This window comes from Gymnogyps californianus, chromosome 13, assembly GCF_018139145.2.
Source record: "Gymnogyps californianus isolate 813 chromosome 13, ASM1813914v2, whole genome shotgun sequence".
In the NCBI taxonomy this organism is placed as follows: domain Eukaryota; kingdom Metazoa; phylum Chordata; class Aves; order Accipitriformes; family Cathartidae; genus Gymnogyps; species Gymnogyps californianus.
In genome coordinates, this window is record NC_059483.1 from 12,302,790 (window position 1) to 12,326,854 (window position 24,065).

Genomic DNA, 24,065 nt, shown 5'->3' on the forward strand with positions numbered 1-24,065 from the left:
GATTGGTGAATATAGAGCCAGGTAGTTCATTCCCCCTGTGCTACATCTTTCAGACCCAGCTGAGATCTGGGAGAGAGTTTAAAAAAACTGCTAAGACCAGTATGGAAGTGTAGCAAAACCTTTGGGGAGGATGATAAAACTTCCCTGGCTACTATCAGTTTTGCTCAAGGGTGGGCAAGGAGGTCTTCCTGATCTCATTATGCCATTAAAAAAAACCTGTAAGGCTATCTGTTGGTGAAAACTGAGGTGTAAAAGGAGTAAATGGTGAATAGTCCAGCCCTGGCAGTGGGGAGGAAGCAGTAACTCATCTCAGTGTGCTATTTTCACAGCATAGGAGTTGCCCTGGGAAGAGAGATTGATCCACCCTCATTGCCTGTCCTTTTTTAACAGCATTGGTGGGCTCATCTTGGACAAAACTGTAACTGACCCAAACTTTGAAGGCATGGCAGTTTTCACACCTGTGATTAATGGTAGGTTGGGCAGGGGGGATTATATGCATGCTTTTATTTATACCTTCCCCTCCTCCCCAAGGGTTATGGTATCCACTGTTGCCCCTACACGGAGGTCTGTGTTCAAGTCCTTGCTCCCATCACGAGTGGAAGTGAAGCTACTCATCGCCATTACATCCCTGCTTACTCATATCTTGAAGCATCTCTGGAGCAAAATAGCAAGCAGGGCTGAAAAATACTGGCAGAGCTGTGGGAAAGGTTAACAACATCTGATAGTTGTCTCTGAGAGCTATGTTGACACCTTTACTTTCATAACATCAAACCTACTAAGGCTGTCACAATAAATCCATTTTCCCTGTCTCTCTTCACTCAGTAATTTGAGCTGTGCAATCATCCCCTATACAGATTGTTGATAAAGATTAATATATTAAGTTTATATATGTGTATATATATATATAAAAGATTATATATATGGATGATATACAGGGATTTTTAATATATATCTCTCAACATCTTTTGTGTGTATATTTATATTTGCTTGAAGCCTCACAGTACTTTTATACACACACATACCAGTACAAACTGCTGGGGATCCTGGCATCGCTTAGGATCCACTGGGTTATTTTTCTGCTATGGTAATGTTCTTGCAGGCCAGGCCCATTCCAGGGGAAGCCCGTGTTCCTAGGGCAGGCTTGGCCTCCTGCCACCCTCAAAGCGTGGTGTCCTCTTGCAGTGTCAGAGGGTTTTACCCAGCTGTCACCTTACTGGATCTGCATAAAGTCAGCCACCTTGCTGACAAACTCCTTCCAGCATGGTTAGCCAAAGAGCCTGACTAGGAAAGTATATCAACAGCAATTTAGTTGAACAATGATTGACCCAGACGTCAGTCTGTGGGGGCGGGTGACCTGTTTGGCAGAGCTGGTGGCAGAGTTACGCAGTGCTCTGTGTCTTTGCACAGGTAGCCCTTCACTTTGCATGTGCAGGGGAGTCCTGCAGAGCATGGCAGTGCACGATTCAGAAAGCTCCCATCTTGAGCTATGTTGAGCTAGTCTTAGTATTTTCACTTGGATTCTGCTCTGGCAAATCTCACATTTAATGATGGAGCATTTCCTTCTTCAAGGAAGGGAAAACATGAGAAGCCTGTAGGATCTGGCTCAGCGTTATCTTTTCTGTGGCATTTCTACCCTGCAAATACTCAGGGTGGTGGAGTTTTGCTCCATAGATCATCATCCCTCTATTTTCTGCTGGAAAATGTAGCTGCTTTTTCATGTTTGCTAGAATTAATCAGTCTGGAAGGAATTAATTTCTTTTTAATTACCTAACATATTTGGGCTGTGATTCATTCTCATATGATTCCTTCTCATTTAACAAGTGTGTTAGATGCCTTCAGACAGACATATAATCACTCTCTGTGATGTTTGTTGTCTTTTAAACAATAATGGCTCTCTGGGTGAGTAAATCCAAGAAGTGGCCGTGAGCAGCATCTGCCATTGCCTGCGCTGCTTTCCCCAGGTGTTGCTCACAGACTGCATCAAACCAGGTGCAATTACATCATCTTCAGGGGCCATGTGGCATTTACAGTCGGTGCTGGAAAGCAAGGGAAAATGTTTCCAATAAAGCACTCAGAAGGAGACGATCACTGGAGCCTTCCTGATTTTAAGAGCCGTTCCTGCTAAGTGAATAGCGCAGCATCACCATGACATGTGGGATCAGGTTTTCTCTTTCTCTCACTGCTGCTCTCAGTGAGCTTGTAAGTGAATGCAGATCGACTCACCTTGGGCTAGGTTTTAGACTGATGTTTCCTGCTGCAGTGAAGGTAGTTTACAGGTTTGCTGTGTTTTGTACTCATAGGTGTTGGAGGGAATCTGGTCGCCATCCAGGCCAGCCGTATTTCCACATTCCTGCACTTCTGGAGCATGCCTGGAGTTTTGCCATACAAGATGAGGCAGAATTGGCCCAACCCATGCACCACATTCTTCTCATCAGGTAGACCTTGAACCCTAGGTGTCCATGTCTCAAGGCCTGTCATCACAGATAGCTCCTTTATCAAGCCTGGTTGGCGAAGGACTAGGTGGGTTTCAAAGGGAGAACTCCCTTTCCCCCTTACAGGGAAGATACTGAGATTGGAGAGGAAGCATCTTTGCTGTGGGCAGCTTGAAAATAAGCTTGTGGTATACTTGCTCACTGGGATGCAAAGAAACTGGCCTTCAGGGAGCACTAAAGAAAGTAATTGAAAAAGAATCTCAGATTTGATCTAATAGAAAGTCATTTTAACCATGGCCAGCCTAGAGCCATCACCTGTGGATAGAGGGATGAATAGAGCATAACCTTGCTGAAAATCAGCAATTCCTCCATCTTCAGCAATGGATAAACCTGAGCATCAGCAGAACTGGATTTGGGTCTGTTGTCTTTTTAGACTGCAGGTTCCTCTTGATTTTCCCTGCTAGGTTGGGAGTTACTGCTAAAACAAACTGAAAACTGGGAAAGTGGGTTGCAGCAAGGCAGAGCAGAAGCAGTGGGAGCCAGAGAGCAGCTGAGAGGAGTGTTTGGAAGAAGTGGAGTGGATCAGCATGGAGCACGTCTTTGGCACATAGTTTCAGTGCTAGACAAAGCTGCTGGGCTGATACTGCAGAATGCTCCAGATTGCTGCGTGATCTAGAAAAGGCGTTAGCAATGTGGTTGGTGGGAGGGGACAGCCCCAAGTCTATGCATTAAAATATGCAGCTGCATCCTGTCTTCCCCCCACCGTCTGTAGCTGCTGTCATCGCTGTTTCTGTCTCTGTCCTCTGCAGAGGTGAATTCCAAGTCAGCCCGAGTCCTGTTCCTCCTGGTTATCCCAGGGCACCTCGTATTCCTCTACACCATCCATCTGCTGCAGGGAGGCCACACATCTCTGTCCTTCACCTTTGTGATGTTCTATCTGACTGCTGCTTTGCTGCAGGTAAATCCCAAACTCTCATCCAAAAGGAACCTCTCAGATACCGTGAAAACAAAGCAGTCTCCGGGCTGAACAGGAGTCACGGTAAAACTTCCAACAGCAGCCTACATTTCCAATCATTTCAGGTGTGCTTCCTACCAAGCATCATGTATCTTCTGTGGGTCCAGTAATACTTCATCCAAATTGCCAGGGTCTGGTTTCACACATGAGCACAACTGCTTTTAAGGGTGAGTGAGGGAGCACACATGAGGTGAGGAACAAGTTATCATCATCTGCTGAGCTGCAGTAAGCGTGCAGAGACACACTTAGCAAGGAGGTACCTCTTGCTGTAGGTAGTACCTTGTTTTACCATGTTGACTCCTTGAGTCTCTAAGCCCCAAGTATTTCTGGACTGCCACTGGTCATCCCAGTAAGGGGCAAGTGAGAGGCTGTGAACCTCAGCCAGCAGGGTTCCCAGTCATTTTGGAAACCAGTTTCACATACCATGGTGAAGACCTAGGGATCTCTCTGGGCAGGGGCATATGGGTCAAAAGCGAAGGGAAAACCCAGGCCTGAAAAGTTCATCTTCAGAAGTAAAAGTTCTGGGTAGGCAGTGGGCAGTTCATCCAATTTGTTCTGCCTGTTCCCTTTCGCTGTTTTGCCTGCCCTGTAAACTTTGTTGTCTCACTCAGAAATGCATGCGGCTGTTGCTTGAACTCACAGAGGCTCTGACTTCACTTGCCCTTTTAAATCAGTGATTCATTAATTTGCAGGGTGAGGTAGCGGACTTCTCGCTTTGCCTTACAAGCAGCCTTGTGTCTGTGGGTGAATTCCTTGCGTGTGTAAACAATCAGTTTTTCTCGACCTTTGCACAACCCTAAGCCCAGCAGCACAGCCATAGTTGTAAAGGAAAATATTTATTCTTCTCTTTATGCATCGAGGTAACTCCTCAACCACAGCCAAGCATGAAAATACACAGAATAAATGACAGCGTAAAGAGCAGAATCCCAGCAACGCCACTGACCCTGAAAGATTCCCATGGAGGCCAGCGGAGGCGAATATGCTCAGCCTGGTTCTTTCTTCCCCTCCATTATACTTTATAAAGAAAGACAGAAAGAAAGAAAGAGGGGGGGAAGTTTGGGTCAGCTGGGGGAAGCCCAAACAGAAAGATCAGAGGCCTAGAAAACATGACCTCAGGACAACGATTGAATGGACTGGGGTTAGCTAGTCCAAAGATGACAGACTTGAGAAAAATCTGGTTAACAGCCTTTAAACTACCAAGTTTCTGTAGGGAGGGACAGAGTAACATTTTCTCTGTGGTCACTAGGGATGAAACATGAAATCATGGGTTTCAAATGGAAAAAGGCAGATTTATGTTAGACCTTGCAAAAAACAAGAACAGAAAAAAAAAGCCATGGGACTGATTGCTTAGAGCGTGGCATCTCCATCTTTGAGGGTTGTTTAGCATAGGTTAAACAAATGACCGTCAGGAAAGATGTGGGCATATTTGATCCTGTATTGAAACAGAGGAATGGTCTATATAAAGCTCTTGAGTTTCCATCCAGCTTTAGTTTCTGTGATACTGTTATTTAATTTGCTTCCCCCATCTCTCCTCCTCCCTCTCCCCCCACCCAGCTAGCTGTTTTCACCTTTAGAAATGCCGCCTCTGGCTTTGGTTCCTGTTGTGCTGCAGTCTCCCATGGAGGGACCACAGATGTGGGGTGCAAACTCTCTCTCCCTTCTTAATTCAATTAACTAGACAGTCTTTAATCTTTAACCAAAGTATTTATTTCCTCCATCTGTTTATCAGAATTGGGAATGAAATAGGAATTAAAAGAAATCACAACAAAGATTTTAAAACTGTTGAGATGAAAAAAAAAGGAATTATTTTCTTTTTTTAACATGTCAGTGCTGCTTGGGATAACTTTGATGTAAAAACTGCCTCAAACTCCAGTTGTCCACTGAGACTTTTAGGAAAAACAAAGTAGACACGATCTGAATTTCTAATGGAAAAAAGAAGGATGAAGAGAAAAAATCTGGCTACAAACTTATCCTTTGGGGCTGCCTGCATAGTCACAGCAGCTGTGTTTCTGGTGGAGTGAATGGGAGCACTTCCATTCATGGCGTGGGAAGTGGGAACTGTACCTTTGGGAGATGCTTTCGGTGTGGCCAGACTCCTGTTTTGGGCCATGCGATGCTGGTTAGCAGTTTAAGCGTGGTCCCCATGCTTGTGGCTGGCAGCCCTGGGCTGTGGCACCATGGGCGATGCCAGGCAATGCAGTGCCCAAGGGCATGAGCCAGCTACACCCATCCCAGCACAGCTCCATCCCAAAGAGAAACAGCAGATCTCTGGGGAAGGTGTTAACTCTCGGCGATCCCTGTTAGCTCTGGTACCTTGGCTGTGGCCACGTCATTTGGGCTGTGAGCTGAGGGAGGCTGTGCATTACCTTCTTGCTGCCTCACAGCAGGGCCTGTCTTGCCTCTCCTCAGGTGGGAATCCTGCTCTACGTGGCTGACCTAATTGTGCGCCTGATGTGGAGGAAGGCGCTGGATCCAGATAATTTCTCCATCCCCTACCTCACTGCCCTGGGGGATCTCCTGGGCACTGGATTCCTGGCCATCTGTTTCCACCTGGTTTGGCTTGTCCATGGTGCAGACATGAACCTGGGGAACTGAGGGACCATGCGCTGCTCCGCATCGCTCATGTGACACGGTGCTTTCCTCTGGGACGACGGGGTACTTGGCGATGAGCGCTGGGGTCACCCGGCTGGATTGGGCCTCCCTTGCTGTCCCCGATGCTCCATCTCTCCTCCCCATTGTGCCTTACAGCTGGGCTCGCCCACCCCGAGGAATCAGCACCCACAGACTTGCGCCCTCACAAGTGAGCAAGCCGGTTTTAAGCAGTGCCCACTGCTCGCACCTGTGCCTGGCAAACAAGGCGTTAAGGAGCATTTGGGCCATTTGTAACGAACCAGCATTTTGATGGGTTTCAGTCCCTAGCACCGACACAGCCCTCGAGGCCGCTCCAAAGCCTGCCAAGGTCACTGAATCCGATCCTGCAAGTGGATGTCGCAACCTGTCCGTCAGACTCTGAGTTTCCGTCAAGGGAAATTCTTTATTCGCCCTTTTCTCCCATTGCATCCCTGGAGGAGGAGAGCAACCAGGTCTTTAAACTTGTCTCCTCTCCATCGCTCAGATGCTTAGGATCTGACGCAGTGAGCTCCTCGCTGGCTCGTGCCCAGCAGGAGGTTATCTAGGGATACCACCTACCTGCCCTGGCAGCATCACTGTTATCTGACCGACAAGCTGGATTGATTGCATTTTGGGGGTAGGAAGGTGTATTTTTACAGTTTATGAAATGTACAGTAGTTAAAATGTTTATAGAAACACACACACACAAATAAAGTGGTTAAAAAAAGGTAATGCTGTGGATTTGGGGGTTGTTTTTTCTTGCCATGGCTCTGCCTGTTTCTAGTTCAGACTTGTCAGGTAGAACTTCTTGCTTGCTTCTTTCTCATCCATTCAGGGTTGGACAACACAGTTTTAATAGGGCTTCAGGAAAATCGGTGTTTGCTAACCAAGAGCAGCCTTTTGCAGCCCACATATTTCAGGTTAGAATTAAAGCCCATTCCCTCTCCCACAGTCACCATCCACTCATTAACAATTGCTCTGCCACAAGTCTAGAATCTGCATGTGTGCATAAGGACCATGTGGGCTGGGTGAGGATTTGGCATGAGGATTTGGCAAATGACTCCTTAGGTCCTCGCTCCAGGGTGGCTATCTTGTGCTACCAGGATCACGTCAGGGAGGCTTGTAGGGCTGAAAGCAGCCAGTTCTCACTGAAATCGAAGCAGTAGGGTCCTCCAGATAATAAGATGCCCAAGAGTCAGGAGTTGAGGATGTGGATCAAACCTTTGAAAAATGCCACTAGGCCTCAACTTTAATCTGCCTTTATATGTGTTGGAGGAGGGAAAGGGGGAGGTCAAGTTCCCCAGCCTGCTGGCAGACAGATGCCTTGTTCAAGGACCTGCCAGCTCTTAAACGCTTAAATTCGAGCTGTGTTGGGTGCCTACTGGTCTTGGGTGTTTCTTTGCTCCTGGTGCTGCTCCGATCTCCCAGAGCTGCTGCAAAGCTGAGGCACCTGCACAGAATCAACACGTGGCTGAAGGTCCCTAATAGCAAAAGCTGTTCAGCTCTGGGCTGCCAGGCAGGGGGAAGAGTACTCCCTGAAAAAAAAAAAAAAAGCTGTTGCCTCCCCCCTCTCCAAGCCTTCTCGTCCTTTTTTTGTTACGAAGGATAAATTACCCCACGCTGGCTGAGCTGGAGAGTATGCGCACACTAGCTTCATGGTGGGGGAGATTTCAGCATTCGAGGCACACGCTCCCCCTGTCTTGGGCCTCACTGCTTTATCTCTCGCTGCAGCCCGTATGCTGTCAGCTCTGCTCGGCTGCGCTGCCGTTGGCCCCGAGCACCCACGTGTGATAATTGCAGCAGCAGCAGCTGAGGGGGCTTGCAGGGAAAGCAAAGCAAGCGTCTGATTGCCAGTCCCAGTTTGAGGGGGCTGCATTAGGAAATATGTACATGTATATTTTAATAACTTGAGCTTAGCATTTTATTTTGTAAACCTTTATTAGCTCCAATTTGGCACTGGCTTGAGCAGTCCTGGCAAATAACTCTTCCTGCCTCAACACCGTCGTCTCTCCTCCTTGCTGCATGTCCCCACTGCCTTGGAGAGGTCCTCTCTGGACCTTGGTGCTTTTGCTGCTGGTGTGAACCAGGTAAGGCTGGTCCTAAGGCCAAGCTGCTGAGGATACCCCAGCCCTCTGTAGGGTCCCAGACATGTGAAACTTTTTTTCAATAGCACAGATTTGCCCCTGCTCCCTCCAGTCCTCTAAAAGCCCCAGACTGGAGCCCGTGGCTGGTGCACACTGCAAGGGTCCCAGTCACTCTCCTCCAGCATCAGTTCCCAGTGCTCAACACGTGGCTGGTCCTCTGCCATGTGATTGCAACAAAGCCCTGGCACTGGTGTGTCCCTTCATTGGGGGATTTCTGGGCAGAGCTTGTCTTGTTCTGGTTGTCACTGTTGACAGAAGACACGGATGGGAACACGTAATGGATGCCATCTGTGTCCTACTTGTGGGACCCAGCTGGGCCGGGGTGAGCTATGCTGCACCTTGCCCGCACTGGGCTTGGGGGTTCCCCCCTTGCAGGAGGCATTGGGGCTATGAGCTGATGTGGGGAGATTACAAAGGGCACAGCACGATGTGCTGTGCTGTTCTCCAGGGTACCCTTTGGTGGGCAGCCAAGCATCAGCCTCGTGCCTGTGCACTTAGTGCAGGGAATGCACTTAAGACTGAAAATTGCTTCCAGCCTCAAGAGAAATGATATAACCAAAGGAAATGGTTTCAATAAAAGGGGATTTTTTTTCCTTTTCTTTTTTTAAGGGCAGCGAAAGGCTAGTTATTTGTCTGTTCAGCCTGTTTACTCTTTCTGTTTCCTCCTTTTCTTTCTTTCCCTGTGCAAATGAGAAAGGGCCTTTGCTAACAAAGGTTATATGTAACCCTGGAGCACGGCTTGGATCAGCGTTCCTGTAACTCCGTCTGAACCTGCTCCTCCAAGAAAGCACCCCCAGCCCTTCAGTGAGCGGGCAGCACTGCGCGGGCAGCACTGCTCCCTGCCCCTGGCACCGGCTGCCTCGGTGGCACTGAGCGCGGCCCCTGTCCCAGCAGGGCGGGAAGCCACTGAGTTGTCCAGGCATCGTCCCCCTTCCCTCCCCTTAAAAGCAGAGATTTGGTGCTTAAATGCCTGCAGGATCCTCAGCTTTTAAGAGCTTTCACATCACAGCAGGCCCTACCTGGTTTTATGCTCCCCGTGGCGTTGTATTGGAGTTATTTTGCTGGGGAGGAGATTTGGGGTGGGGGTTGCTTTCCTCCCTTTTCCTTCACAAAATTCACGTGGCTTCGGAGCAAACCTGTGTGGGCAGCAGAGCCCAGGCGGCGTGTGGACATTTCATAGCGATTTCTGTCTTTAATCTAACCCAGCAGAAAGTCCCTGCCAGCAGTGGGCCTGGCTTCTCTGCTGCTGTCTGTGTCATTACTGTGCCCAGCTTTTCACCGGGTCGTAGCCACCCTGCCACAGTCACCAGCACCTCCGTTTGAGCTGACAGTGACTTTTATTTGTATTTAGTCCTCACAGCTCCCAAATGAGTAATGTCCTTAAAAAGGAAGAGGTGGGAGAAGAGAGCTCCTTTCTTACTGCTTCTTAGTCCTTGGCTGCTGACCTGCCCATTTGGGCTCAGCGCTTGCCCTGGACTGAGAAACCCATCAAATGCTACAAGAACCCAGCTGAAGGCTTACCTTGTATTAATCTCTAGTGGGAAATAAAGAAAATGTGGAGTGTTGGCAGAAGAATGAGACTGGCTGTTTTTGAATAAAGCAGAAATAAATAAAAAAAAAAACCCTGCTTTGGGCTGGATCCTCCAAGCCCTGTGCAGCCATCAGCCAGCTGATCCAGGTTGTAGTAGGAGGCAGTGAAAAAACGTAAAATTTATTTTTTTTAATCTCCTTTGTTTTTCCTTCACACTGTATTAGCAGCGAGGTTTAGACTCAGTCCTGAGATCAGCCACTTGTTGTCCCTGAATAAACTAGATCTCAGGTTCATGTCAGTGCTGTGGGATGGGGGGCGAGGAAGGGCATGGGAGTTTGGGAGGGGGTGGGTGCCTGCCCTGCACCACCGCAAGGCTGGGGTGCTGGGGTGGCTGCTGGGACCTCAGGGAGATCCCAGCCACATTGGGGAGGAAGGTCAGTCAGGGGCTTCCTCATTCCTGATTGCAGAAGGGTTTCTCTTTGCAAGCAAAGAAGGGGCTGTCACCAGCCGTAGAGATGGGAGCAGGGGTTTGTTTTCAGGGATAGTCAAAGCATTTATTTTCCTCCCCCCAAGCTTCCACTCACTGCCTCCATCCTAATCCAGTATTTTTCCAGAAACTCTACTTTGTGCGAGATGCAACATCCTTACCAGGGACAAGTGAAGTGCCAGCCAGCAAACACAAGCAAGTCTGTCCTTCAAGCGCGACACTGCTTCCAAGACATACTTGAAAACACTTACATATTTTTTTTTCCCCTTCAATGGAAGTCTATTTAATCCTCCAGCTGGTAAACAACGCAATCTGTGGTGCACAGCAAGCTCTGGAAGGAAACCTCTCTGTCACTGAAGTTCAGTTTTGTTCCACTGGAAGGAGAAACTCAACAGGTTCACGTGGGCCACCAGGCATGGGGCTGGCGGCTCCGTAGCATGAAATACCCACAGCACAGGCGAAGTGCCCGCCACGCTCCGAAGGCTGGAGCAAGCAGAGCTGTTAGCGGCACTCGGAGGAAGGGGCCGGCTCGCCTTTACCTGCTAAGCCACGTTGGACTGTGGCAAAGCTCAACATTGCAGGAAGGGAAGGTGCTCTCTCTGTTATGTTGGTGGGTATGTGTGTATTTATATAATAAATATGATGTTGTACACACACGCATGTGTAGACATACATAAACCAAATGGCTATTAAGTATTACAATCATATACAAATATAATCACTCAACATATAATATGTAAGTATAATAATGCTGTTTAATTATTCTTGTAATACATACTTTATACACATATACATATTACATATAATGCATGTATTATCACCTATAAATATTTCAATTATTTGCAATAATTCTATTATACATTATAATATAATCATTATTTACATTGTGTATGTGTGCACACATGGACATATCAAAGGGAGGCTGTTCTTACTTGTTTTTTGCATCCCTGGTGCTCTGACAGCTCCCCAGCAGCTCCCACGCCTTGGGCCGAACCCCAGGACCAACCTAGCTCACTCGGAGCTGCTTGTCCCCAAGCTCTGCTGCTTGTCCCCAAGCTCTGAGGCCAGGATGGGACCCCTCATGGTACCAGCAGCCTTTAAGGGGGCTGGGGGACATTGCTACCATGCGTCTCGCTGCAGCGAGGCCAGGGCTGGCACTTGCCCCCAGGCATGCCCATGGTGCACTTGCCCCATCTTGGCTGCATGACACAGGCGCTCCGCGACTCAGAAGTCTGAATGCTACTTCATATGGCAATAGCCATGCTTTGTTTCTTTATTTTTAATAGGCACTTGATGGCAGGGGATGAGGAAGGGAGGGCTTAAATAGAGTTTGCAAGGTTATTCCTTCCCTGAGGCTGAGCCGTGTGCAATCGTTGCATCTAACTTGGATTTTTCTGTTTGTCTTTGGGCTCCCGTTGCTGAGCCGGGGTGACCTTGGCAGCGCTGGCCATGGCGGCTCTCCCTCGGCCACCCCCGTCCTCCTGCCCCAACCCGTCGCTGCCAAAGTGGCACTGAGGACTCCAGCCTGGGCAGAAAACAGTGCTGCCCAGTCAGTGAGGTGTGGTGCCCGGCCCCACACATCCCAGCAGATGAGTTGCTTGGTTATGGGACAGGTGGCTAATTGCAGCCACACTCGCTCAGGTGCCTCTGCTCCTTTTGGCAGGGTCTGTGCACTTAACAGTGCAGCAGGGACACCCCAGTGCTCTCACTGGGCTGCTTTGGCAGCCACCAGCATCCTCGGTTTTGCTGTGGGACATCCCCTCCTTGTCCCCCAGCCCAGCTGCTCCCAGCACGCCCCGGGCGCGGGAGCTCAGTGTGGGGCCATGGGGGGTAATGGCCCTGCAGGGAAGGTTTATTGCCCTGCAGAAATACCAAGTTGGGGTTTTTTTTGGCAGTGTAAGGCTTGTATTCAAGGGCACCAAAAGCAGTCCATGCACAGGTAGAAATGCCCCTGCTGCCTTGGGGTTATCCCTTTGCTCTTTCTCCAGGTGACAGCAGCTGAGCTCCTTCGTGGTGGGATGGTTGGTTCTGTTGTCACCTCGCCGGTTACAGGGCTGCCCAAGAAGAGTCTTTACCTCTGCTCATCATCAAATCTTGCCCAAAACGCAGCACAGTACATGGTATGTGTACCAGTCCCACAGGCCAGCCGCACCAAAGCCCCATTGCCACTAAGACAGACACATCCCACAGGGCTGCATTTCAGTCACGTTTGAGATCCCAGCGGTGCATTTGTGCCCTTCATCACCAGACCACTGTCTTCCTCCTGGAAACGCTCCCCACTCACAGCGTCACCCTGCTCCGTCCTGGGGGGGCAGCCCCCGCGTGTTTCAAGCGCTTGTTGCACATCGGGTGCCACCACATTCCTAGTCCCAAGTAGAGGAGAAAACCAAATCCAGTTACACTTTAGAGGTAGCTTAGATAACCTTGACATTTTTCTCATCTGGCAAGAAAAAGGGATGCAGTGAAACAGTTAAAAAAACCCCAAACTAGGAGCCCCTGAGGGAAATGGTTCCCAGCACCCCAAGTCTTACAGGAAATTAAAATGCTTGTAGTTGGGATCGCCAGTCACACGGTGTCCTCCTAACTCCGTTTTGCTGCACTCCTGCAGCCTTTTTCGGTGCGAGCCGGGGAGGGGTCGGGCCGTGCCCGCCGGGAGGGCCGGGGCTGCCCAGCGCCGGGGGCGGCCCCGCGGCCCCGCAGCCTCCGGGCCCCGGCCCCGGCCCGGCCCCGCTGCTGCTGGGCTTTGGCACGGGCAAAGCGTTTCCAGGCCCGGAAAGCTCCAGCCCGGGCTGAAGGTTGTTGCTTCAGAAATACAAAGTGGCCATTTTCTGTTTGCTTGGGCAGGTTTTGCTTTGGAAAGCGGTATTGAGGCAGGGGGAAAGCCAAGGGTATGACCTAAATGGGCTGGATTGTGGCTGTTTTGGTTTTTTTTAGAAAAAGCCCAAAGGTGGGTATTTCTGAAGGTCCTACGTGACCCAAAAGACACCCTGTTACAGACCAAATCTCAGCAGGGTATTGCCCTTAGTAGACCATGCCTGAGGCTGGAGGGCTGCATTTGCTCCATACTGGTGTGGCTTTGCTGTTGTTTGGGGCAATGGGTCAGGTCTGATGGGGATGCCAGGGGACGGGCTGCCGATCAAATAGCCATCACAACCAGGACCGTCTCCAAATCGCCACCACTGCAGGAAGGGTTAGAAACCAGCTGGCTAAAAGACAAAGCCCAGAGCATGCCGATCCCTCGCTTGCACACCAGAGAGAGCCCAAAGGGGCTCCCAGACAGCCAGATATTGCCTGAACACTGACAGACAGCACAACGGGGGGAGAGTCTGTGTTTCTGGTCCTTGCCACTCACATCAGCTTTAAAGAGCTACCTGCAGGGAACAGTATTTAGGAAAAGAAAAAGAAAAGAAATCCATCCAGAAATCCATCCCTTTGTGACTCTGAATCTGACCCTAAATTATGATTCATGACCAAAAGTGACAAAAAGAGCTTGTGGTGACTTGAACAATTATTTTTCCAAGCAGAGGCAGTGCTAAGCGGGGAACGCGGGACTCCTGAGAAAGCAGCAGGAATGCACTCCAAGCCTGAACGCTGCAGATGAAATTTGTTGCATCATATAATGTTTTTGTGCTTTGAGTTTCAGCTAGACAGGGAGGTACTAAGAGAGCACAAGAAAGGCCATTTCCACGAGATCTCCAGTCCAGATTGGGAGAATCAGTCAGACTGCCAGGATCACCAGCAATTTTATTTACTTTTCTTTTTCGTTGCTTTGCTAAACCCAATCTCCAAACGGAGCAACCAAGGAGGGAGTGTCAGCATACAGGTGCCAATCAGAGGCAGACAGGAAAAAGGTTAAGATATCACAGCTGAAAGTAGTTAGATGAAAAGGTTATTTTTTAAAAAAGCCTGAGAGCACTGGGGTTTTATAAAACCTCCCATTGTATTGCACTAATAAGTCAAGTGTTCGCAGCCAAGCCAGCAGACACACTCTACACCATCTATTACCGGCGTGTTTATTTACAAAGGCAGCCAAAGCCGAACAGAAAAGAGGAAAGACTGAAATATGGTTTTAAAAAAATACAGCTCCTTGGACTGGTTTTAATTTAAAATCCTAGGACTGGGTTTGTCAGTTTCTTTTGTGTTTCATCCCCTCCTCCCCGTTTCTTCTTCAAGGAATGAATTGTCCAAAGCCAGCCAGGCAAAGGGGAATTTTCCTCTAGGTGTCTCTGTCCCCATTTTTATTCTCAATTTTTTCTCAGACACACAGATACACACACACACACGGACACACACACACACAAAAGACACACAGAGACAGACACTTTCTCCTCTCTCTCTCTCTCTTCTCTGGCCTTCCCAGTCCAGCATCCCCTTTCCATTACCATAGCAATCTCCCACATCCCACCACAGTGCTCCCCGAAGCACTTCATAACTCAAACCTGCCCCAGCAGCTTTCTCCATCCCCCGGTGCAATGTGGCCACCCCATGCGGGAGGCACCGGCTGCGCACCGGAGCAGCATATGGTGGCAGAGGACGAGAAGCCAGCGCTGCCAGCTGGGTCCTGCCAGCCCAGCGGGGCCGCAGGCAGGACACCGTGGACGATGTGATTTCACCTGAGCAGACACCTCCACTCGTGCTGTACTTACGGCTTTGCAAAACAGTTACCACCTGCTCTTAAAAAACAGGAGGTGTGGGGCCTGGATTGATTGGATTTGACCAGAAATCCAGACACGTGCACACACACAGGCACTGAGTGCTCTGCTATTGTAGTTCAGAAGAAACCCCTGTGTTTCTATCAGCCCATACCTGCTGCAAATGTGCTCCTCTCTCTCTCTTTGGAGTATTTTGCATCCCAACTGAGAGCACGTGAAAGGAGAGGAACAAAAAAGCCCTCCACACTTTGTCAGGGAGAAATGCATGGTCACAGTAACGCACCACTGCCTTCCCCAGCAACGGGGGATGGCGGGGAAGCTGGGGGAGGACGGAGGGGAACAAAGTGAGAAGAAAAGGTGGGAGCAATTTTAAATGAAAGGAAAAACTTACATTAAATTATTGCTTTATTTCTGGTTCTATGCAAGTCTCTGACACACTCCACCCTACCCCTGAGACACCATGTCCTCCCCCAAACGGCCCAGTCAGGAAGAGAAAGACCTGAAGGGATCCTGCCCGAAAAAGGAGCCTTCCCAAGACTTGGATCTACAGAGGAGTCTCTTAGTTAAAAGAAAGTCCCCAGCCAAGGCAAGCCCTCCTACCCAGCAGTGTCCGTCCCACGACCATCCCCTGTAGATGTTGAAGGGTGGGAGGGAAAGGGAAGGAAAAGCTCCAGCCCCAGTGTTTTGAGAGGTGTCCTTCCTCCAGACCATGCGTGAACAAGGCATCAGGATGTGCAGCAGACCATAATGGAGAGGGCACAGGGCAGAAGTCAACCAAGAGATGAGCACAGGGTGGGAGGAGCGGAATTGTAGTAAGATGAGAGTTATCCAGCTCTCCTTCGCTCTCCCCCCAGCCCCTGCCTCATCGGATGCGGAGGTACGAAGGGATGGAGTAATTGAAGAGCAAGTAGTCCATTTTGTATAAATTAAAGAGTCTCTTTTGGTAGAAGGGGCTAATGTCCTGGAAGAACTGGGCTGTCATGTCATCCGTCGTCCTGGTGGTCTTGGATGAAGATGGGAACTTGACGCTCGTGTCGGCCCCAACCAGCTGGAGGATGTAGTTGGCATCTTCAGCCAAGGTCTCATACTTGCCCACCACATCGTAGTGGACGATGCAGGGGTGGCAGAGCGAGTGCACCCGCTCCCAGTGCTCGTTGAAGGGCTCCTCCCGCTGCGTCCGTGGATCCAGCAGGTAGTAGACGAACTCCTCGAAGCGCACGTCGTCCCCGCGCTCCAGGGCCTTGTCACTGGGCTCCTGCCGGTGCCGCCGGATGATCTTGGTCCCGTAGCGCTTGTGGAAGGCTGTGTTGTAGCTGCGGGTGAACTTGTTGCGGTACGCCGAGACCAGGCGCTCAAAGGGTTCCCGCACAAAGATGAACTTGAGGTAGCTGCGCAGGCGGTGGTTGATCTCAGGGATGCTGTACTCGGAGAGGGTGCGCAGGTTGGATGAGACGTGGGCCTCGTTGGCGGGGATTTCCAGTGGGTCCCGGTACTTGCCTTGCCCCGTCAGGACCATCATCACCCGCTTCCAGTTAGTGCAGGCCACTTTGGGCACGTAGCAGTAGAGCAGCCCATGCGTGTCATCCACCACCAAGTGCCGCAAGTCATCTGGCCGCAGGAGACGCCGCTTGCGGGTGTAACGGTTGCAGATGTTGCTCAACAGCTCCCGTCTCTGCTGGTGAACTGCCTGCAGTGATGACTGCTCAAACTGGGGAGAGAAAAACAATGAGATGGTCACTAACTTGCCCAAGCTGATCATGGCCTGCCCACACAACTGTCCCCATCCTCTCCCCCTTCCTGGGTTTGGCAGTCACCCATGTGAGATTTTGGGGACAGTGTTGGCTTTGAACACAACTTGCTTTGGTGCATTTAATCCTTGGACCTGCTGGGGGCAAAAGACAGAATAAAATGTGATGAGGAGCCGGATGAGAAGACAAGTCAAAGGGGGTGAGGGAAGAACAGGCAGTGCAGGGAGGGACAACAACTGACCATTTGTTACAGCAACCCCTCCACACACTGGGCTAAAGCTCTCCCTTACACCAGTCTGGGGGGGCATACATGGCCCGACCCCTCCAGGGGCAAACAGCGCAGACCTCTTTGCTGGCGCAGGGCCCCACACACCTCCTGGCTGCCATGGGGCATCTCTGCGTCGCACTGACGCCTACGCCCGTGGGCTCACTGCGAACACTGCAGCCAAGAGGCAGAAACATGGCAAACAAGTGTGGGCATGCATGATGAAAACGGCACGAGCGTGCTGCCAAGGCGGCACGAGTGTGCTGCCAAGGAAAGGCAAAGGTCTTGGGTGGAGGACAATGGCCTTTAACGCTGATGGTGAAACCCTGGCGAGCAGACAGGGAGCTGGAGGTGAGGTGGGGTGGCAGGGGATGATGGAGAGGAGCGAGGTGCTCCTGGAGGTGGTGGTGGGGTCCTTCCTGAGGGCTTTGGGTTTCTTCTCCTGAGGGATGTCTTCCACACAGGCCAGTCTGATGCCTTGGCTCTGGTCACAGTCTCCTTTGTCCACAGGGACGAGGAGTCCGCATATGGTCCTTTATCCCTTTTGACCCTTGCATTAAGGCCTGGCAGCCGCTGCATTGGCGTCCCAGGAGCTCAGAGCCTCCTGACCCCTGCCCCAGCTGAAACCCCCCTCCAGATTTGGGGACATGACCTTTCCTGTCATGGTTTTCATCAGAAATCCCAAAATGTCATTAAAACATCTGGGGAAGGAAATTATTTCCAGGAACTCAGAAGGGGAAGGTCCCCTCCTCCTCCTGCCCACTCCTTCCACGTTTTGCTCACGAGGGTTGGGAGGTTTCGCCTTCAGCCCTGACATCATTGCTGGGAACCTCCAACAGCCTCGTCCGGCCACGACCACTAACGGCTTCACCACCCGTTTGCTAACCCGCGGCGGCTCTTACTCCGCAGAGCTGTTGCTCTAATGCAGTGCAATGACCCCCATGTCACAAGACGACAGTGGCTTCCACTTTGCAGTTGTGAAGACAGTCCCACTGGCGTCACAGGGCGCCACGGCAAATGTCTCTGCAGCCTGCAGAGATGTGGCAACCTCAAGATGAAGGGCAAGGGCAGGCCACCTCCTTGGTCCCTACATCCTTGCTACTGACAGCTGTCATCGCTTAGGCATGCCAAAGGACATCCTCTGCCAAGCTTCAGGTGCACCCTCACCTCTCCCTGGGGGACCATAAGGGGTTTTGGGAGGCACTAGAGCCCGGGAGAGGCAGTGCTGTGCAGATGGGGCTTTGTAAAGCTCCTGCCAGGAGTTGGGATCCTGAGACAAACTGCCCATCCCGTGGATGATCCAGCAGACTCGTCACCTTCAGAGGGGCACTAACATCTAGGCAAAAAGCTCCTCCTGCAAGGGATGAACCACACTCAGACCCTTTTGGATCTCATTTCCACAAAAGAAATAACCTTGTCCAGGTCACCTTAGTGACCACTTTCTCCAGGAACCTGCATGGGCAGTAACCTGAGACAGGGGCAGAGGAAAGCATCCCATCCCTGCTCCTTCCAAGAGGGAGATGATAATGGAAAATGCTCAGATGGAGGAAATGCAGGTCAACAGACTCTAACCGCCACCAAAAGATGACTTTGACATTGTTGGCTACTTGGATATGAAGAAGATATAGCACCGAGGGAGGTGATAATCATAGCTGAATAGGCATTCTCATGGTACACCTCCTTGCGACACAGCCAAACCTTTCAGCAGAAATTTCTTTTGTTTGGAGGCTCCCCATCACCTTTTTAAATTGGAAACCCTTTTTGCAAGTGCTTAAAAAAAAAAAGAGGTATTTTAATAATGTGATTTTTTTTTTTCAGGTGTTTTTCCCTGCACTTGCATAATTCAAAACTATTGGACCAGAAAGACAGACAGACAGACACTGTCTGCAGGCATGGCAACAAATAAATGTGACTACTTTTCAACAGCCGCCCACTGGAATAAGTGCATGTCTTGCAGTTATTTCAGAGCAAAATTGCTCCCTTCACTTCCTTCTCTTTAAAAGCCAGAGAACTTACTTAAGTATCACTTTTAAGGAAATAACACCACGACATTCCAGCAGCATTAGGGTTTGCCGGCATCACGGCCAAGGAAGTCCACATTTGCCATTTTTCCCAGAGCAAATGTAATTTGGCTGCTTGTAGACATAAAAGCATCAACCTAGACAGTAACACAAAGCATCGCATATGGAAAGGAGATCTGGCTCTGGCTGCAGTGGGCACTGCTGATGGGCAGTGGGGAGGCAGCAGGGATGGCAGGATTATAAACCCCTCATGGCTGGGTCCAGCTATATATGTGTGTGTGTGTATATATATATGCATATACATATGTGTGTGTATATATATAGCACCCAACATAGAAGCATCTATCAATTATTAGCTCAGAAAGTGCAGCAATGATGCTTTTGCCCTGCTATGATGGCCCAGAGTTGGCTTTGAAATCCTCAGATGGCGAAATTGCCGGGGTTTGCCCAGCTATGGCTCAGCCCACCGATAATGAAACCATTTGTCCAAGTACCAGCAAGGGCCATCAGCAGTTTTTTATCAACAATTACTCCCCAAAGTGGTGTGGTCTTTTCTTTTGGACACGGCCAGAGGTTCAGGCGCGGGGACCTCGGGGGTGGTTGGAGACAGTGCAGTGCCCCACGCACCGGAGGGGTGGGAGAAGGGGTCAACCCCCAGCGCCCTGCTCCCTCTTCACCCCCCATCTCCCTCTCCCTGGCCCCTTACCTGGTCACTCTCGTACAGGGCCTGGAGTGGGCTGCGACCGGCCTTCCCCTGCCAGGTGGATCTCATAACCCCGTCTTCTGTAGCTGGAAAAGGAGCGAGAAAAATCAGAGGGGTTGGGAGGGGCTGCTTCCCTCACCCTCTCTGGAGATGCCCAAGTTGGGATGAGGCAACGTCCTCCGAGAAGAGACAAATCTGTTTGGCTCTCGGAGAAGATGCTCAAGCAATGCTTTTCCCTCCCTCTTATTTTTTAACAAAACCTGCAGTTAGGGTTCAAAAGGTCCAGACCTAACCTTTAAACAAGTAAAAGACCATAAATAAGGATAACGGGTTGTTACAAATTCGAGAGGAACTGGGAACAGTTTGATCCATGTGCATTTGGGAAATGCCACTGCGTGCAGGCTGCATTGGCAAGGGAATGACCCAGGAGGTGACAGGACCCTGACCAGCACTGCCACGGCCCTGTGAGGGGTGAGACAGCATCTGTGCTTGGCAGAGATAAGGGGCAGATCCAACACCGGCAGCTCTGCGCTGAGCCCCCACGGGCTCGGAGTTTGCACTTCCAGGCTCAGAGACACAGTCATTAATAGACAAATTGGTCAGATGCTTCGTTTGACTGATAAGTCATTTTAAGTTCTTTCTTGCCTTTTTTTTTTTTCCTTCCCTTCTAAACCAGCAACATCTCCTTGAGTGTTTGAAGCTGAAGACAGCCACCCAAGCAGTCCTCACCCCCTCCCTGCCATGCAGATCGGCTGGTTTGATTTCGGAGGTCTATTATTTGCAGCAGCACCAAACCCAAGCCACGAATGTGGTGCCGGACACCCAGTCAGTGACAGATGCTCAAGTTCTCATGCTCATAAATTATGTAGGGATGCAACCACCTTCCAGGCTATGAAGCATCCACTTCAGCTGCCGTCCCTCAGCCCCAGGGACCTGCTTCCAGCACAGCGTGGGCAGAACCACGTGGCCTGGATATCCCAAACCTAACGCATGGAGCCAGCCGCAACAGGGGCGCAGGCTCTTGCTTGCAGTAACACCTCCAAGCAACTGTCTCACCTCTCACCCACCCTCTGCTTCTTGTATCTGACCCTCTCCATTGGCGGAGGATGCCGTGACAGTTTTCACATGAGAAGGTTTCTAACCATGGGGGTTGTGCAGCCCTGGAGTTGGCTTCCACAGAAGAAATAACACTGTGAGTTAAACTGGAAGATGATGTTTTTTCTGAAGGGGATGATAGGACACATTATTCAGGAGATTGTGGCCTGGGAGGTTCTTCCAGTCCTCCAAGTTCCTGCTCCTACAGGGACCTTCTAAAATGTCAGGGGGATGTATGTGGTGGAAGGAAAAGCATCTCTCACAAACCATTTCTGGCAACATGAAGGTTTCTAACACAGAGGCTTTTTGCATGACAATTTGGGGCTCTGGATCTTTTCGTTCACTGACCATCACCACAGAAAAATTTGTTATACAAGCCCCAGATGGCATCTTTTTAACCAAAATAACCAGAAGGAAAAATCCAAATCCCATCTTCATTTTCATGTGCTTATATTTTGCTTAAATGAAAACTGCTCCAAAGCACAAAGTCACCAGGGTCTAAGCTAAACATTATTCATTCCTGGAGCTGTAATTAGGGGGAAATGACTGCCTGACCTCACAAGATTTCATCAGCAGTGCATGTACGCTTGCGCGTTCGTGGGAAATGACACTTCCTGCAGCACTGGATTGATCAAGATGTGACTCAACGAGTAGGTACGGTTTCTTCCTCAATCCCCTGTATCAGTTACCCCACAGGAGGGTGAAACGGCATCTGTGCTAATGAGAGATAAGCGGAAGATCCAACGTACACAGTGCTGGGCTGAGATGCTCGTCTCAGAGGAGCCCCGTTTCACATTTCCAGGCTCAGCCCTCTGCAAATGACAGGGAATGAGATCGACCTTGAAAACTCGACTCACTGCAGCTTGAATCTGCAAGCAGAGAGCATTAAACTCAAGTCCCTTTCCTGGCCAGCGCTGATAAACTCCTCTTTGATTTAAGAGCATGACCCCCGCTGTGGGTTGTCTGCAAGTGCCCTGCACCGCAGCAGACACTTGTCCTATATTTAGTAAAAGCAATGTGGAGGCGTTTGTTTTCGAGATTAACACGTGCATCAACCAGAACCTTTCTTACGAGGGACATAAGCAAACCCCAGGTGGTTCAGGCCGACCTGAAGCTGCTAGAAATGCAAATTGCTTGTGCCGGTGCTGCGCAGGGATGCGTGGAAACGCCGTCCCAGGGAAAGGCTTCAGCGCCTGGTGCAGGGTCAGGTCACGGCCCAGGAGGAGCAGGCTGGCTCGGCAGGAGGCTCTTCAGGGTGAACAAAAAGCAAATCTGCAGTAAGGTGGGGAGCAAGCAGAGGTCAGGCAGGTCAGATCTGTGCTCTGACTGCTCTGGGCTGTGCCTTTCGGTGCTGCTGAGGCAGAGGAACAAGCCTGGCCAGGGACTGCTGCACCTCGCATGACTCTCGCCAACAGCCCCAGCAGAAACGTTGCAAAATGGACTTCCTCCAGCCTTTCCACAGCACAAGATCTGGCAGAGAACACGGCGTCTTCTCCGGATAGCAGCAAACCCCCTGGGATCCCTGCTATGCTCATGCTTTACAGGGTTCCAGAAAAAAACGGGGAAGAGAAAAAAAAAGGAAAAAAAGCCGCCAGGCTGCTCCCGTGCGGCTGGAGGAGCCCGGGAGCACTGAGCTGGCAGGGGGAAGACGCCAGCGCTCCACGCTCACTGCATCTTGACAGCTTTTGCTCTCCAAAGCGATGACACCATCCCCTGCCCGGGGCACTCGCCAAACCCTTCAGAGCAAACGCCTGCCCCAATGGCAGGTTTTCACAAGGCTCCAACTGCAGGAAGTCTCCCCCCTCAGAAACCGTCTGCTCGCGCTACATGCAGCGTCCCAAGGAGAGAAGCAAACGGGCTGGGCCGTGAGGATGACTTTTGAAGACAGTGTTAAACCCTGCGGCAGAGGGGGAGAGGCAGCAGCTGCAACCGTGTGCGGCTCAGCACAGCACCATGCCGGCACCGGTGCATGCGGAGGGCAGCAGCCGATCTGTGTGCCCCATGGGACCAAAGCGTCCATCCTCTGCAGGGCTGGGGTCAGAGCAGCTCCAAATGCCTGCGGCCGGCAGTGTGCACTCCAACAGGGACAAGTCCGGGCTGCCTGTGCCCAAAGCATCCCCAAAACGTCTGGGATCACCCTGGCAGAGCAACACGGGCCGTCACAGCAGTACGCAGACCAGGGCTGCTGCAACCTGCCTGAGCAAGCGGGAGGCTGTAGACAGTGATTTAATGGAGTCCAGGCCCGCTAAGACCAGGCTTTGCCACCTAACAGAGCTCTGCCCCATGACCCCAAGCTGTGGCCGTCCCCTGTTCACCATTCCTCAGCCCTAGCACCTGCAGCATCTCTGTTGATGCACTCCTCTCCCAGTCCTCCCGCAGTCGCCAGACCCTGGGTCCTCATCATGCGGCAGCTGTATGAACACAACTCAGCCCTAATTTGAACACAAAACCCCTCTTCCCCGGCTGCTCCATCCCAACCACCCCATCACGCAATCCCACTGTGAGCTCCCATCCTGGGGTCTCTCCCCATCCTGTCCCCTAATTGCTGTCCCCATCCTGTCCTCACCTTTACCGCCTACCCTGAGCAGGCAATGGCCCACCTTAGGAAAGCTCAGCTCAAGGGGCTCCACAGCTGGCTGAACTGCACAGCTGGAGAGGAAACCAAACATGGAGGCGGAGCCGGGGAAAGGCTCGATTCTTGATCTGTGCCTGTTTCTTCCATCAGATCTGGGATACAGCCTGGACTGCGAGGAGGAGGAGGGAGGAAGGGGGCAGATGGGCATTTACACATCCCTCTTCTTCCACTCGTTCATGCTGAGAGCGAGTCAATCACCCTATCCCCTGTACTATTGGCGTACCCATCCCTGGGATGCTCCTGGGACTCCAAGAAGTTTGGGAAGGCCAAGGAATACTGAAATATATGACAGTGTTGAGGAGGGAGTATCGTCAGAATAAATTAATGGTTCGTGCTGCATTTTGGCACCATGGCCCTGAGTACAGCAGGATCTTCCATCACGGGGGAGCTGCCAAGATCTCTGCATCCTGGCTTTCCTCCCGACTTCATAGCTTGTTACTGAGGTTCCCAGATTCCACCACATGCAGTGGTAATCCTTGGAAATTTAGCATTGCCACAATTGCATCCGAAAGCAGGGATGTCACTTAGCCAAGGTATATCGAGTTTCTAAAGGGAAGAAAATATCAACCCTTGGCAACTGCTGGATCACCATTTGGATAACAAGTATCAAGACAGTGTATGTCCGTGATCCAAATCCAAAATGTTTTTCACTGAGATGGGCAGAAGGAAACACCACATTTGTCCTTTGCATCTTCAAAGGATGAGGCAAGGGAATAGGAGTGATGCA

General features: G+C 50.7%; 2 protein-coding genes across 6 annotated transcripts in view; one reads left to right on the forward strand and one right to left on the reverse strand.

Annotated features, from left to right (window-relative positions):
* The window catches only part of SLC41A3 (solute carrier family 41 member 3), a 130,674-nt gene extending 123,885 nt beyond the window's left edge, over nt 1–6,789 (forward strand). For all 5 annotated transcript variants that reach the window (XM_050904773.1, XM_050904774.1, XM_050904775.1 and 2 more), the window contains 4 exons: nt 391–470; nt 2,301–2,435; nt 3,242–3,390; nt 5,857–6,789. In XM_050904773.1, coding sequence (XP_050760730.1) covers nt 391–470; nt 2,301–2,435; nt 3,242–3,390; nt 5,857–6,042 — 550 coding nt within the window. In that variant the 3' untranslated portion in view covers nt 6,043–6,789. The remainder of the gene's footprint in view (nt 1–390; nt 471–2,300; nt 2,436–3,241; nt 3,391–5,856) is intronic.
* An 8,492-nt stretch (nt 6,790–15,281) lies between these two features.
* Nucleotides 15,282–24,065, reverse strand: part of CHST13 (carbohydrate sulfotransferase 13) — a 32,755-nt gene continuing 23,971 nt past the window's right edge. The window contains exons 2-3 of the mRNA XM_050904758.1: nt 19,612–19,694; nt 15,282–16,579 (exon numbers count right to left, since the gene is read on the reverse strand). Coding sequence (XP_050760715.1) covers nt 15,734–16,579; nt 19,612–19,694 — 929 coding nt within the window. The 3' untranslated portion in view covers nt 15,282–15,733. The remainder of the gene's footprint in view (nt 16,580–19,611; nt 19,695–24,065) is intronic.